General features: G+C 35.6%; 1 protein-coding gene across 1 annotated transcript in view; it reads left to right on the plus strand.

Annotated features, from left to right (window-relative positions):
* Nucleotides 1-15,175, plus strand: part of PACRG (parkin coregulated) — a 587,833-nt gene that overhangs the window by 77,810 nt on the left and 494,848 nt on the right. The window contains exon 2 of the mRNA XM_023223609.2: nt 8,080-8,214. Within this exon, the coding sequence (XP_023079377.1) occupies nt 8,080-8,214 (135 nt within the window). The remainder of the gene's footprint in view (nt 1-8,079; nt 8,215-15,175) is intronic.

Consider the following 15,175-nt stretch of genomic DNA (forward strand, 5'->3'; position numbering starts at 1 on the left):
AATGGTATATGTGGTCTGTTGTTGACTGAAACATTGTTCTGCAGCACGTGACTGTATATAAAGGCCGACATTGGAGATACCGCAGATTCAGATTTGGACCACTGCAATGAAGCAAATATCAATTAAGAGAGTCACATGATTTTTTTGTTTCCCAGTGCATATAAATTACATTTATACTATATTATAGTCTAGTAAGGTACAATAGCATTATGTCTAAAAACAATGCACATACCTTAATTAAAAATACTTTATTGCTAAAATATGCTAACAATCATCTAAGCCTTCAGTGAGTCACAGTCTTTTTGCCGGTGGAGGATCTTGCTCTGACATTGATGGCTGCTGACTGATCAGTGTGGTGGTTGCTGAAAGCCGGTGTGGCTGTGATGATTTCTTAAAATAAGACAACAGTGAAATTTGCTGCATTGATTGATTTTTCTTTTCATGAAAGATTTCTCGGTAGCATGTGATGCTGTTTAATACCATTTTATGCACAGTAAAACTTTTTTCAAAATTGGAGTCAATCTTCTCAAATTGTGGCCATGCTTATCAATTAAGTTTATGTTTGCTGTCATTGTCCTTTTTTTTTTTTTTTTAATCATTTTGATAATGTTCAAAGCATCTTCACCAGGAGTAGATTCTGCCTCAAGAAACTACTTTCTTTGCTCATCCATAAGAAGCAGCTCCTCATTAAAGTTTTATATGAGGTTGCAGCAATTTGTTCACATCTTCACTTCTAATTCTAGACATTTTGCTATTTCTGCTACATCTCCAGTTATTCCACTGCAGTTTTGAACCCCTCAAAGTTATTCATGAGGATTGGAATCAACCCTCCTTTTAATGTTGATATTTTGACCTCTTCCTTTGAATCAGAAAGGTTCTTAATGGCATTTAGAATGGTAAATCCTGAATCTTTTGCAGAATATTTAAATTTACATTGCCCAGATACATCAGAAGAATCACCATCTATGGCAGCTAGAGCCTCACAAAATGTGTGTGTGTGTGTATATATATATATATATATTTTTTTTGAGATCGAGTTTCACTCTTGTTGCCCAGGCTGGAGTGCAATGGTGCAATCTCAGCCTACTGCAATCTCTGCCTCCCGGGTTCAAGCGATTCTCCTGCCTCAGCCTCCCAAGTAGCTGGGATCACAGGCATGCGCAACCATGCCCAGCTAATTTTGTATTTTTAGTAGAGCCAGGGTTTCACCATGTTGGTCAGGCTGTTCGAACTCCTGACCTCAGGTGATGCACCCCTCCCCCCCACTCAGGCTCCCAAAGTGCTGGGATTACAGGTGTGAGCCACCACACCTGGCCTAAAATGTATTTCTTTAAAAAAAAAAAAAAGTTGAAAGTCAAAATTACCCCTTGATGTATGGGCTGCAGAATGGGTGTTGTATAAGCTGGGATGAAAACAACATTCATCTCCTTGTACATCTCCATCAGAGCTCTTGGGTGACCAAGAGCTTTGTCAATGAGGAGAATACTTTGAAAGAAATCTTTTCTTCTGAGCAGTAGATCTCAACAGTGGGCTGAAAATATTCAATAAACCATGCTATATACAGATGTGTTGTCATCCAGGCTTTGTTGTTCCATTTACAGAGTACAGGAAGCATAGATTTTGCCTCATTCTTGAGGGCTCTATAACTTTTCGAGTGCTCAGTGACCACTGGCTTCAACTTAGAGTCACCAGCTGCAGTAGCCCCTAACAAAAGAGTCAGCCTGTCCTTTGAAAGTTCGAAGCCAAGCACTGATTTATTCTCAGTAACTTTATCAGCCCAGTATCCTTTTCCAATAGAAAGCTGTTTGTTCTTCATTAAAAATTTCCTGTTTACTCTAGCCACGTTCATCGTTTATCTTAGGTAGATCTTCTGGAAAATTTGCTGCAGCTTCCCCATCAGCACTTGCTGCCTCACCTTGCACTTCAATTTATGGAGATGGCTTCTTTCCATAAATCTCACAAATCAACCTCTACTAGCTTCACACTTTTCTTCTGAAGCTTCCTCACCTCTCTCAGCCTTCACAGAATTGAAGACAGTTAGGACCTTGCTCTGGATTAGGCTTTGGCTTGAGGGAATGTTGTGGCTGGTTTGATCTATCCAGACTACTCAAACATTTTCCATATCAGCAATAAGCCTGTTTCACTTTCTCATCATTCATGTGTTCACTGGGATAGCACTTTTTATTTCCTTCAGGAACCTTTCCTTTGCATTCACAACTTGGCTGACTATTTGGTACAAGAGGTCTTCCAGCCTGTCCTGGTGTCCAATATGCCTTCCTCACTGAGCTTAATTGTTTCTAGCTTTTGGTTCAGAGGAAGAGACGTGTGACTCTTTCCTTCATTTGAACACTTAGGAGCCATGTAGAGTTATTAATTGAATTCATTTCAATATTGTTATGTCTCGGGAAATAGGGAGGCCTGAGGAAGGGAGAGAAATAGGGGAATGGCCGATTGGTGGAGCAGTTAGAACACAAACATTTATGGATTAAATTTGTTGCCTTATATGGGAGTTGTTTGTGGTACTCCCCCAAAATTACAATAGTAATATTGAAGATCACTGATCACAGGTTACCATAACAGATGTAATAATGATGAAAAGTTGAAAGAGTACCAGGATTACCAAAACATGATGCAGAGACATGAAGTGAGCCCATGCTGTTGGAAGAATGGCACTGATAGACTTACACAATGCAAGGTTGCCACAAACCTTCAGTTTACTAAATAAACACAATATCTGCAAAGCACAGTAAACCAAAGTGCAATAAAATGAATGTTTGTACATATCCTTAACAAATAAGGCTCATATGTTTTCTGAGTATCATGATCATAATATATTGTTAAAATCGTAAATTGTTATATTGTTATAACTTACTATAATCATTTTACTTGATATTATGAGCTCATTTTTGCTATTGTTGAGGCACCTATCTTCTGTTACAATGCAATTTTCTTATTGTAATAATTTTGTAAGCATTGTCCTGGTCATTTGATGACCTTGAGTATTGTAAAATTTCTAATGCATTGAAGCAATTACAGTTGGCAAATGAGGCAGACACTGAATTACAGAATTTCTCACTCAGGAGCCTATGCTGATGGTAACCAATTTACCGTTCCTGAGACTAACAGTTCAGTCCTGACAGAACTCAAGTCAACAGGTCTTGCCCACCCTTTTATAACAATGGCGTTTTCATGAATCAGAATTTCAGATTGAAGCTGATGAAAACAAGAAATCAATACCTTTGCATCCTATTGTTTCAGTGTTCTAGTGGGTTGGCTAAATTGGCAAATTAGAATAACACAATGCAAATTTCCTGTTGATATAAAAGTCTTTTTTAAACAGCTTCAGTTTATGCTAAAGAATAAAAATAGTGAAAAGAAAATTTTCAAACTATATAATGAAGACTTTTGAAGGGCCTTACATTCCTTCCTTCTGATTATTAGTTTTGTGACCATATGACAGACACTGTGATCTAAGTCCTAAATCCATTATACCATATTCCGTAAATGTAGGCATATAAAGTATTCTGTCATCTGTAGTCATTTCAAACTGCATTCAGTATCTTGGTTCCCAAGTGCATTGGATTTTATTAAAAGCGTTCTGCTGTAACATCCATTCTTCCTAATTGGTTTACAAATTGCCCCTACCATTCAGGCAAACCTTAATTGCATTTTCCCACAAATCTCGTTTGATTTATGGTCTCTTGTTTGCTTTCTATTATTTATAAAAAATTGAGGTAAAATTCTTAAAACATGAAATAAAATGTATAATATTTTCTCTTCTACAAACATGGAACTTACCTAAGGAGTTTCAGGTCATTTTGCTTGTTTTAAAAGTTGTTTAGACAAGCTACAACCATCTGCGTGGTTTCCAATAATAAGATCTTTATTGCCATCCCAGAATTAATTATATTTCACTTGATTTTTTTATGTACAGATTTTTAGGATTATATGGAATTAACTATGTATAGAATATAAAAATGGTATGTCCTTCTATAAAGCTTAGGTGGATACACATGTCATAAGTATCTGGAATAGAAAAAGTATTATCTTGGCTGTAGTGACAAAGCATCTGCATAAAGTTCGGTGCCACTCAGTGCCACTGATGCACCAAGAGAGCTAATTGAGAACATTCTAGCTTCTGTTACAAGTTCTGGCTTTTGAGATGCCAAGAGTTAATTTAGAATGGATCTATAGCAGATCCCAAAAAGTATAAAGTGTTTAAAAATAAGTAAATAGCAGAAATATAAGGACAGAGGATACCAGAGACTCAAGAAGAGAATTTCTCACTGTCAAGTGATTACATATCACCATGGATTATGTTGTAAAGTTCTCTTCTAAATAAAGGCTTTCCCTGGAAGTGCAGGCATGGAATCATTTCTGTAGGGTACATGAAAATTTATTGAAAGGAAGAAGTATAAGTTATCTATATCAATTTATAAAAAGCCTTCTAAGCTTTGTTAGAAATGTGTCCATTACTTCAAAAGTTTGAACATTAAGAATTTTGAGCTGAGAATCAAAAAGTTTGGAGTATATTCAGTATAAGAGACAAAAATAAAAGAGAACTTGATTTTTAAAGAAATGCAAAGACAAAAGGGGGAAAGATGGGTAATCTCAACAAATTTTAGACCAACTCAGTAAGTTCGAGGCTTACTATCAGCAGTAAAAATAACTATGTGACTTCTAGAAAAACTCAAAAAGGATGGTTAGTGGATGATTAGCAAGCAGAATACCTAAATAATGGTTGTAGTTGAGTTTTTAAAATGGGGCATTGGGACTTTCTTCTTCACTAGAATAGTAAAGAGGCCCCAACATCTGCAGTACCAGTGGAGACCTCACCAGGAGCTTGGGCTTGTTCCCCACTTAGGGACAAAAGTGTTGCCTCCTTCCCGTTGGAGTTAAGTCAGAGGACTGCGTAGAGAGTCAGGAATTTCACCACTGTTCAGGGGAATGAGGCCACACCATTTATGATGTCAGTGTGGACAATGGGGGAGCAGTAATGAGTCACTCCTGCCTCTTCCAGCCAGGAGGTTATCAGTGGAGGCCTAGTGGGTTCTGGAATCTCAATCCCCAGCCAGTATTAATGAGGCATTCTCTCCTCTGGGGTCACCCAGTATTAATGAAGCATTCCCTCGTCTGAGGGCAGTAGATGCCAAGTAGAGTAATGAGACTTTACCCCAACTTGGCAGTAATAAGGTGGCACCCTTCCCCCAACCTTTGCCAGAGAAATGTCAGAATAAGCAAGCTAAAGCAGAAGCTTTAAGATCTCATAATATAATGTATCAAATATCCAGGTTTCACAAGAAAATCAGTGATGACACCAAGAATCAGGAAGATCTCAGAGTGAATGTAAAAATGTAATCAACAGGTGCCAACAAGATAACAGAAATGTTAGAAATGTCTAGGGAAGAATTTTAAATTACTTTCAAAAATGCCTTTATGAATATTATGACACACTTGAGACAATGAAAGAGTGGAAAGTCTCAGAAATGAAATAGACAATATAAAGATGAACCAAATAGAAATTGCAGAACTTAAAATAGAACTCAAATTAAATAAAAGCGCATTTGGGCTCAACAGCAGAATGCAGGAGGCAGAAGGAAGAACCCACAAACTTGAAGACAGAGCAGTAGAAGTTACCCAAGCTGAACGACAGAGAAAATAGGCTGAAAAAAAAAAAGTTTCAGGGATCTGTGGTACCATAACAGAAGATCTAACATTAATGTCATTGAAGTCTACAAGGAGAGGAGAAAGAAGCCAGGCCAAAGAAGTACTCAAAGAAATAATGACTGAAAACTTTCTAAATTTGGCAAGAGACATGAACCTACAGATTCACAAAGTTCAGCAAACTTCAAACAGGATAAAAAGCAAAGAAATGCATGCAAAGGAACATCGTAATTAAACTTCTGAAAATTAAAGACGAGAAAAATCTTGGCATAACTAAAAAAAAGTGGCACCTTATCAATAAGGGAAAGCAATGTGAATGAGAGTGGATTTTTATCATCCAAAGCTTTGAAGGCTAGAGGGAAGTGGCACACTGTTTTTCAAGAGCTAAAAGAAAGAACCATGAACCTTAAATCCTACATCCAGTTAAAATGTGGTTTTGGAAATGCAGAAGAAATCAATAAAATTGGCCAACTTCTAGTAAGACAGACAAAGGAAAAAGTGAAGACACAAATTACCAAATATCAGAAATGAATAATGGATATCATGAGAGACCCTCCAGACATCAGAAGGATAATACAGGAAAACCACAAGCAATTCTACACTTGTAAGTTTGACAACTTAAATAAAACGGACCAGTTCCTCAGAAAATACATGTTACTACAAGTCATAATAGGAAGCAGATTATTTGAGCAGCTCTGTAACTTTAAAGGCTATTATATTATATTTGTAACAGAAAACACCATATCAAAAGGTGACAGAATAAAAATCACAGAAGCATACTGATTGATGCAGGAAAAAATTGAAAAAATAACTAAAATAATAACTAAAATAACTTAAAAAACTTTTTGGCAACATAAAAATTTGTCAATCATTTATCAATTCCCAAAAACATGATTCAAGATTTACTCCTCCATGAGTTTCACAAGTCCAGGAATCACAGCTCTAGTTTCCATGACAGTCATATAGTTAAAACTGTTCTTTTTATATAGTCTCCAGCTCAAAGAGCTGAACAAAATTGTTGTTAAATACATGTGGTTATTTAACAATTGAATGAATTTGACTGAAAATGGTGGCTATTAATTCTAATTCCAGAACAAATTCCTAATCTTCAGTAAGTGAAAGGAAATCTTCCTTCCTACTGGTAATGTCCAATGTGGACTCAATTACTCATATAATCATATACTGGGAGTAATGTGCTATGTAGTGGAGTAAATTCTAAACTCTAATAAATGTGTGTTACCTCACTCTTCAACTCCACTTCAGCATTTACTCATTGTAATAAGGTATTTCTTAATAGCACACTTAATTTCAAATATAATCCTTTTATATATGTATTAGATACAATGTATTTTTCATATCTAATGTGTATTGTATATTTATTTATTGTATGCTATTTAGATATGTTAATATATTCATCAAAATTGGAGTTTTTAACAAAATATTACAAATTAACCTATAAAATAACTACAAAGATTAAGTTATGTTCTGTCCATAGTATTAGCAAAGTAATCATGGATTTATTAAGCTAATATATAAAATGACTAGTATTTACCTTTTTATAATAAGCAGGGAAAAATAATCATGGTTAGACTATATGTAAGGAACAGAGCAGTACCCTCATTTTCTAAGTAGTTTACTTATTACTTTCAATTTTGTAATCTAATGAATTAGGTCCAATGTAAATAATGCAGATTCAAAAGTTATATTCAATGTAAATAACTCTATAGGAAATATTTCTTCTTTAATGAAAATATCAGTTTTGGAGACGGAAGTTTCTCATTGGTTCTAATTTCTCATCTGTTCTGATGTTACTTTCTTGTGAATTCATGTTACCAAATGTGAGTTCATGTTATCAAATACACACACATAATAGGCCACCTTTTTTTTCTTTCTAAGCTAATTTATTATTACTTTTATATCATTTTAGTAGTTTTATTGTTAATATTCATAATATGAGAACATATTCCACTATTTTACATTTATATAGAAAGATTGAAATGTTTTAAATTACTTCAGTATTCCATAAAGTATATCAAACCCAGATTACAATTTATAAGTATTTGAAATTGTTAAAGTTTTAACATTCTAAGCTTAAGACACTTCTATTAAAATGTTTTTCGTAAACATAGTATCAGTCTTCCCTATAAAGTGATATTTTAAGTGACATTTTCTAGGACTGCTTTCTAAAGTAGCTTGAAATAAAGTAGACTTTTAATAGTGATTATAAAATAATTTTCTTCCCCAGGTGTTTGTATTAACAGATTTCTGTTGTCCCTTATTAGATAATGTGGTTTTATCTTCCAACATATTTATACAAACTGAAGTCTTTTAAAACAGAAAGCCCTTTTATTGTAAATGTTTTTAGTATGTCTTAAAACCTGATCCCTATTTTTTTTTTTTTTTTTTTCAATTAAGGTGAGAGGTCCTCCAACGGCAGGGGCATTTAAAGAAAGACCAACCAAGCCCACAGCATTTCGAAAATTCTATGAGCGAGGTGACTTCCCAATTGCCCTTGAGCATGATTCAAAAGGAAACAAAATCGCCTGGAAGGTAAGTCAGGACACAGCTGTGCCGGCCAGCTGCACTTCCTGGAGTGACATCCCCCAATACCAAACACACTTGACTACTAAGTAAATAAACTGGAGTCATTTCTCAGCACATGGAAGATGGTGGGAAAGCTCTTAGAGAAAGCCCCCCTGTGTCAGCCATCCACCTTGACTAACAATTAAATTACAGCCTGCAAAGAAGAAAATGACAGAGTTGCTTTGCCTTAGAGAATTGTCTGCTGCCCAATTCATCTCTATTTTTATGAGAACCTGGCAGCCCAGCCTGATCAGGCAGTCCATCAAATGATGGAACTGGTGGCTGGATACGGAGAGCAACAGCCATTTATCTACCCCAAATTTCACCTTCCTGCAGGACAGTTCCAAATGGAAGCTTTAATTACCTAAATGGATAGGTCAAGATTGTCTGCTCTCTGGAAATGCAGAGTAGAATACAAAAGCAGGCCGATCCCAATCCTGGCTCTCCTCTCCGTCCCAGCCTGTGTCAGCCCACGCAATGGCTGTCACACGTGCCCTGTTAGAGGCTGACCTCCACCACCGAAGCCATTACAGCGCAGACATTTTTCTGACAAAAGGTTAATTGGCTTCAAAATAAATGCATTGCCTAATGACTCCATTCCAATGTGGTTGTGTTCCTTTATAAAAGGCTGACTGATGTTATTTGTAAAAACTTGCCAATCTCTTAACCGGAGAAGGCTTTTACATTTAATTTGAGAAAAATAAATGCTGGTCTCTAACCAGCTTCTGCTATTTAATTATTGTTGTTATCAAAGACTTTGCTTTTGGTGACATTTATCAGCTGAAAGGGCTTCTCTGTCTACAGACAGAAAAGCAGTTGTGCACACTTATGAGTATCACATCAAGTTAAGGACAAGGAAAGGCTTTGGCCAAATATCAGTTACATTAAGCAATTGACACATTTAACTTGGAAGTCCAGCAGTCGTGGCCAAAAGCAAATCAGGAATCGTTTGTAGTTAGTAACAAATAAATTTATATTTAAATTTGTTAAACATAAATAAAAGTAAATAGCTTATAGTAATTTACTTTGAGAAATCAAATAGCTTAAAAAGGTGCATTAAAATTAAAATTTTCCTTCCCGTATAGAAACATCGAAAGGATTATTTGCATGATATCTAGTATGTCTTTTAAAATATTTTCATATTTTTATCAAACACTTCTAATTCTTGAGCAATCATCCGATATCAGTTATCGAACTTAGAATTATTCCAACTTATGTTACAAGAGGAACTTGGTGGTATCCTTATTAGGAAACCTTATTATAAAATTTTGGGGGAGTGGGAAAGAGGTGAGTAACATTATTGTCTCCTTTATGATAGTCTCTGTTAGAATCTGCATTTGTTATGTGAAAATGTATGTATGATGAGAAAAAATATGTAGCGAGTATAACTAACTTTCATACTTTAGTCTTAATATAAGTATGTATTTCCAAAGTTTTGTTGGGATTTTTGGATTCATATATTTGATTGGTTGCATGGATTTTGTGTTTACCTGTCTATATACTGGCTTATACAAGATAACACAGTAGAGTGTCTTCAAAACCTGATTCCTGTTGAGTAAAATAATACGTCATAATTCTTTATAAAAAGCGAGTGGCTTTTGGTGTTTTAGGTAATTATAACCTACACATACATTGCATTAATGAAAATAAATTATATAGATTTATTATGATTCAAATAATTTTATGAGCAACTGTTAGAAGTGTAGAGACTAGAAAAAAATCATTTTGCAAATAAATTATTAATAAAAATATGAGATGAATCATTTTCTTTATCTTTGATAATCCAACAGTCAGCAGGGATATAAAATGCTTTTCTTTTTTATGGATATATTAATTCTCTTAAGCTACTATTGATTATAGTACTGATTCAGCAAGCTAGAAAGTAATAAAAAGAAGAAACAATTTATTTGCTGTCAATGGTAGTATAATAGCATAAATTTAGAAAAACATCTTATTCCAGAAGCTGTGGACTTCTTTTAGAAAGTTGCTACTACATTTTAATTGCATTACTATATCACTGAAGATAAGACATTCAGATTATTAATCATAGGCTTGGGAACCATCTATCCATAGTTTCATATTTATTTCGTGTCACATTGGAAAAAGCAAGAGGCCAAGGCCCCGCACTCCTCTCTTGTGTGTGGGCAGAGCAGAGGTTTCTGGTCATGCAAACCTCTCGTCTCAGTGTCATAGCTCATCCCTCACTGAGGACTCCTGAGGAACAGTGCTTCCCTCAGAGGATATGGCCTCTCTCAACTCTCCTCAGACACCCTAGGGACTCCAAGTGGATCTGCGAGCACCTGAAATGAAGTGCATAATTAAGTGAGAAGCATGTCTATTTCTTTATTGGTGTTTCCAGAGTCTATGGCTCTGAAGGACTTAGGAGGCACTGCTCTAAATCCTGGCACAGGCTGCCCCAGCCTCTCAGGGTCGTTCTAGTCTGTGAAGGTGCTGGTCTGGGGATCCCTCCCCAGGTCCTCAGACTCCTCTTCTATTTGTTCTGGATTAGCTGAGCAGATCTTCACCAGGTTAGGAACTGTCGTATGTTCTTGAAATAACAAAAGTAGTCTATGGTAACATCAGAAGGTGGAAGTAAGAGGAAGTAAGAGTTAGAAACAGACAGATGTCTTTGCATGCTTAGGTTTCTCAGCCCACACCCTGTTCTCAGTAACAGTTTCATGCACACGAAAGTGGTCATTTGTTCCAGATGCCAAAACAACGTGGCAAGCTGCATGTCATCATCTCTGTAGCTTCGTCTATTTCTTGTGGCATCTCTGAAGATTGCAGCAGTGTCTGATCCAACTGTCTGCAGTGGTGGAAACGTTCTACATCTGCACCGTCTAATATGGTACAACCGGCCATATGTGGTGATTAAGCACTTGAAATGTGCCTACCGAGACTGAGGAACTGAATTTTTAATTTCATTTAATTTCAATTAATTTTAACTTAAATAGCCACATGGTTACCATATTAGACCGTGCAGCTCCAGATTAAGATAATGGCAGTCAAAAATAAATGCCTGAATCTGCTACCCAGATAGATAGAAGGCTTTCACTATGTTAGAATTGTTATTATTAAAGTGAAAAAATGGGACTCATCTATGGATTTATTATCATGGTTTTCTATGCATATCATAAATTTCTTGGTAAATATGAGAAAAGTTTTGCAAAATGTTTGTGCGAAAATTTCTCTATAGTTATCAATGGCAGTTCATGAGCGATGAAAGATGAATAGATCTCATCTCAAATATGAAATCTACCAGACAATCTTGATTATCAATGGTTGTAGTTATAAAAAAGCTTAAGGAATACTTAAACAAAAAATGTTAATCTGTTTCTTTTGCTACATTTTTCTTGACCCCTCTAACATTTGGGAAATAATGACTGTTGATTGTTTTGCTGTCTTCAATATACCTGAGGCACTGTCGATTTTTAGAAATAACTCTATGGTATTATAAACCATTCATTTATTTTGAGGATGGAAACAGCTACACCTACACAAAGGTGTCTCTAAAATCTTTCACTTTCTAGGCATTTTGATGTAGTAGATATTGATACAGGCCGTCTTTCTCCATGATAATGTGCTATGTGACAGAATACGACATGCACTAAGATGGTCTTGTTTTCCACTAAATTTCTAATAACCAGGCATAAGAATGTCCCAGATATCAGATATATTAGAAAAGGAAATAGATAAACCTATAACCCCCTAGGAAAATCAAGATATAATACCAACCCTTTCACAAATGCAGCAAAATCACAAACCTCTCAAATCTGAAAGGGAGAAATGCAAAATGGACTTGTACTTTGTCCAGAATCCCTCCCCACTTCTCCCACAGCACCTAATCACCCCACACCTGACAGTGTCATAGTGGTCCTTGTCCAGAATAGCAGAGACGCCAGAGGGCTTTCTGCAGTCTAGCTTTTTCTTCTTTGACATGTAAATGATATTCCATAGCCACCTATATCGAAATGAAGTTAATAAAGACAGAACTGATACACATGAACAGGTATATGTGAGAATGGACTTAGGTGGCCTCTACTCACTGCCAAAAGTGTATCTTCCTCACTGGCCTATGAGAGATACATCAAATCTCACCATGGAGGCAAATTTCCCCTTAGGTTCATATAGTAATTGTACCTGTTGATTAAAATTTAGATCTCCAGACTTTGTTTTGTATTAAAAAATGCCTTCTTAACATGAATCAGATAGCTATAAACACTTAATAAATACTTTTTATAAATGTTGACATAAATGTGTCATTTATATATTTATACCCTACATTATTTCAAAATGGATTTAAATTGTCTTACAAGAAAACTATAAAGTCAGCATACATAAGAGATGAGAGAAATGAAAACCACAGGGACCCAGAATGGATCCAGTACCAATGTTAGTAAAAAATAGGCATATCCTGAAATCCCATAAGGCAGAGATCTTTGTCTGTGTTTCTGATTTGTTCACTCACTTTCCTGGTACCTCGAACAGTACTGTCACAGGGCAGGTGCCCAAGGATATTTGTTGGATGAAAGTAAAGCATTCAGGAGTTGATTAGTTTTAAGTCTTACTTCTCTTGCTCCATAGGCCTCTCTTTCCTTATCTGTAAGTGACAACAATATACCAGGTGATTTATATGGCTCTTTTAAATAAGAGCATTCAAATAAGTTTCGTTTCATAATTATTAAAATAACAGTATTTTGAGATGTTCATGGATTACTTCAAAGAACAAATAATGAGTACAAATTTGCCACAGAAATCAATTATTCTGGTAGTAAAATGGAAATATTAGCAGCAGGACATTTAATTTGAATCCGTAGCCCTTCAGGTTCCAGAGTGATATGCAACGGTCTTGAGGAGGTTGAACTTTTACCACGAGAATGCTCTTTATATTATACATGAATGTTTTTCAATGACTACTCATCCCTTAAAGTTTGCTTTCAAAATGACAAGTTCACTTACCTTTCTAAAGGACTGAAAATATATGTCGCACTTGAACACCCAAGTAAAGGAAATGCTGTGAATAAATTAATTCGATGCATAAATCAGCCTTTATAATTTCCACTGATGGTGTCTCAGACAACACCTTTAATTATGTGTTGACTGACAATTCCATTCAGTATTTCTTCTCTGGCATTTTCTCCTTTTTTTCTAGTTCTTTTTATTTCTCAGCAGCATTGATATTCATGAACTATAAAAAGCTGTCAATGTGACTGTTTTCATTGACATAACTGATAATTTCCTAGTAGGAAAAACAGCTATTGCATATAATTATTATAAAAGTATGCACACATTTTCTTACAATTAAAATCAGCCCCGACTCAGGATAGCTCATTATCTGTAAATATTATTGCATTTTTAAAGTAAATCACACTGTTATGTGATACATGATCCATTTGCTATCAGTGTTTTCACAAGATTCTGTAATTTTGAGTCATAATTTAGTCCCTTGGTACCTTCAATTTCTTAATGTTTCCATTTCTTAAGGATTTAAAAAATTAATGCTATATCTATTGCCCCTAAGTTAAAACTGATATTGACTTTTGAAATCTCGTAGGCAAATTTATTTGAGCTGAATAATTTGTTTCACATCAAGGAGAATGAATGTTCTCTTAGAATTGTCCTGGGTTTCTATTTCTTTTGATAACTGCCAAAGCTTGAGTTTGGAAAACAGGACTTAGTAGAATTTGCAAGGCAAATTTTACAAGAGAAGTGACAATTTACCTGATTTTTGTACGAGAGATCTGCCACGTTCCCACAATTATTTCCTTTGTGATTAATTAATAGACAGAGCTTATTCCAGAAGTCTTGAAAAAAATAATCCTCTGGCAATGAATGTACTCTTCTTAATGCCATTCTTTTATTTGATGTAAATTGCTACATCTTAAAAGTGTACAGCATGAAAATACAGCCATGTATCAGAAATAACTTCTATTTAAATTGGTTAGATGACCTCTGAAAACCAGATGAAAGATTTTCTGCTGAATGGGTTGGTGCTCCCTGCTGCCTATATAATTTATGTGAGAAATTAGTGCAAATGGTTCACTTTTATGGAGCAGAGCTGCTTGTAGCAAGCCTGCAGAAACAATTTTCCCCCAAGCCTCCATCTGTTCTTCAAACTAGGGCATATGCCATCTCATCGAGCTTGAAAGTCAACTGATTTATAACTCCTGGAAAGTGCATAGATGGAAAAGAAAGGTCGGCTGCCGCTCTGTGACAGTGATTTGTTTGGCATTGGCTAAAGACAATTCACATTACCAGGGACCCAAGGGGAAACAAGAAATGTTGTAAGTTTCAGATCTCAGTAGACTGACAACTGGAAGAAAAACAAATCACTCCTGCTTTTTAAGTCAGACGACCACCACGGTTGAAAAGTAGGTCTTGGTAGTGCTGAGGGTGTCAAAGCTAAGCTGCCCCCCGTGTTGTCACATAGCATCCCATGAAGAAATGTGTCACTGCCACCCTCTCAGTGGTAAATGTTGCCATTGTAGAAGTATCAGTACTCTGATGTGTAAACAAAAAATGTGTGTCGCTGCTTGTCAGAAAGTTCTGTTTGGAGACACAAATTGGTCTTTGATGAATTTTCTATCTCTACCCAAGGTTAATCTCCAGTTCTGTTCCAATTAGCAATTTATGAATGGTTCCCTCCTGTCTTGTCACTCATCACATGTCTCTTCTCTTTACTGAAGCACTATTGAGATCAAAAGTCCTTTGACAGGTGACAAATGGAATCAGATTGGCAGGATGCTTGTAAACAACAACAAAAAAATCATTCTTTGTTTGATGTTTTCATTTGAATAGTCAAAGTGTCATCCTCCCAGATAACAACTTTTAGTATATTGATGTTTTTGTTATCTTTTTACTACATGTATGTATGTTTTTTATTTTGTCAAAACTGTGTTTCACATGATAATTTTTAAGGAACTCAAAG

The sequence above is a fragment of the Piliocolobus tephrosceles genome, chromosome 5 (genome assembly GCF_002776525.5).
Source record: "Piliocolobus tephrosceles isolate RC106 chromosome 5, ASM277652v3, whole genome shotgun sequence".
NCBI lineage: Eukaryota > Metazoa > Chordata > Mammalia > Primates > Cercopithecidae > Piliocolobus > Piliocolobus tephrosceles.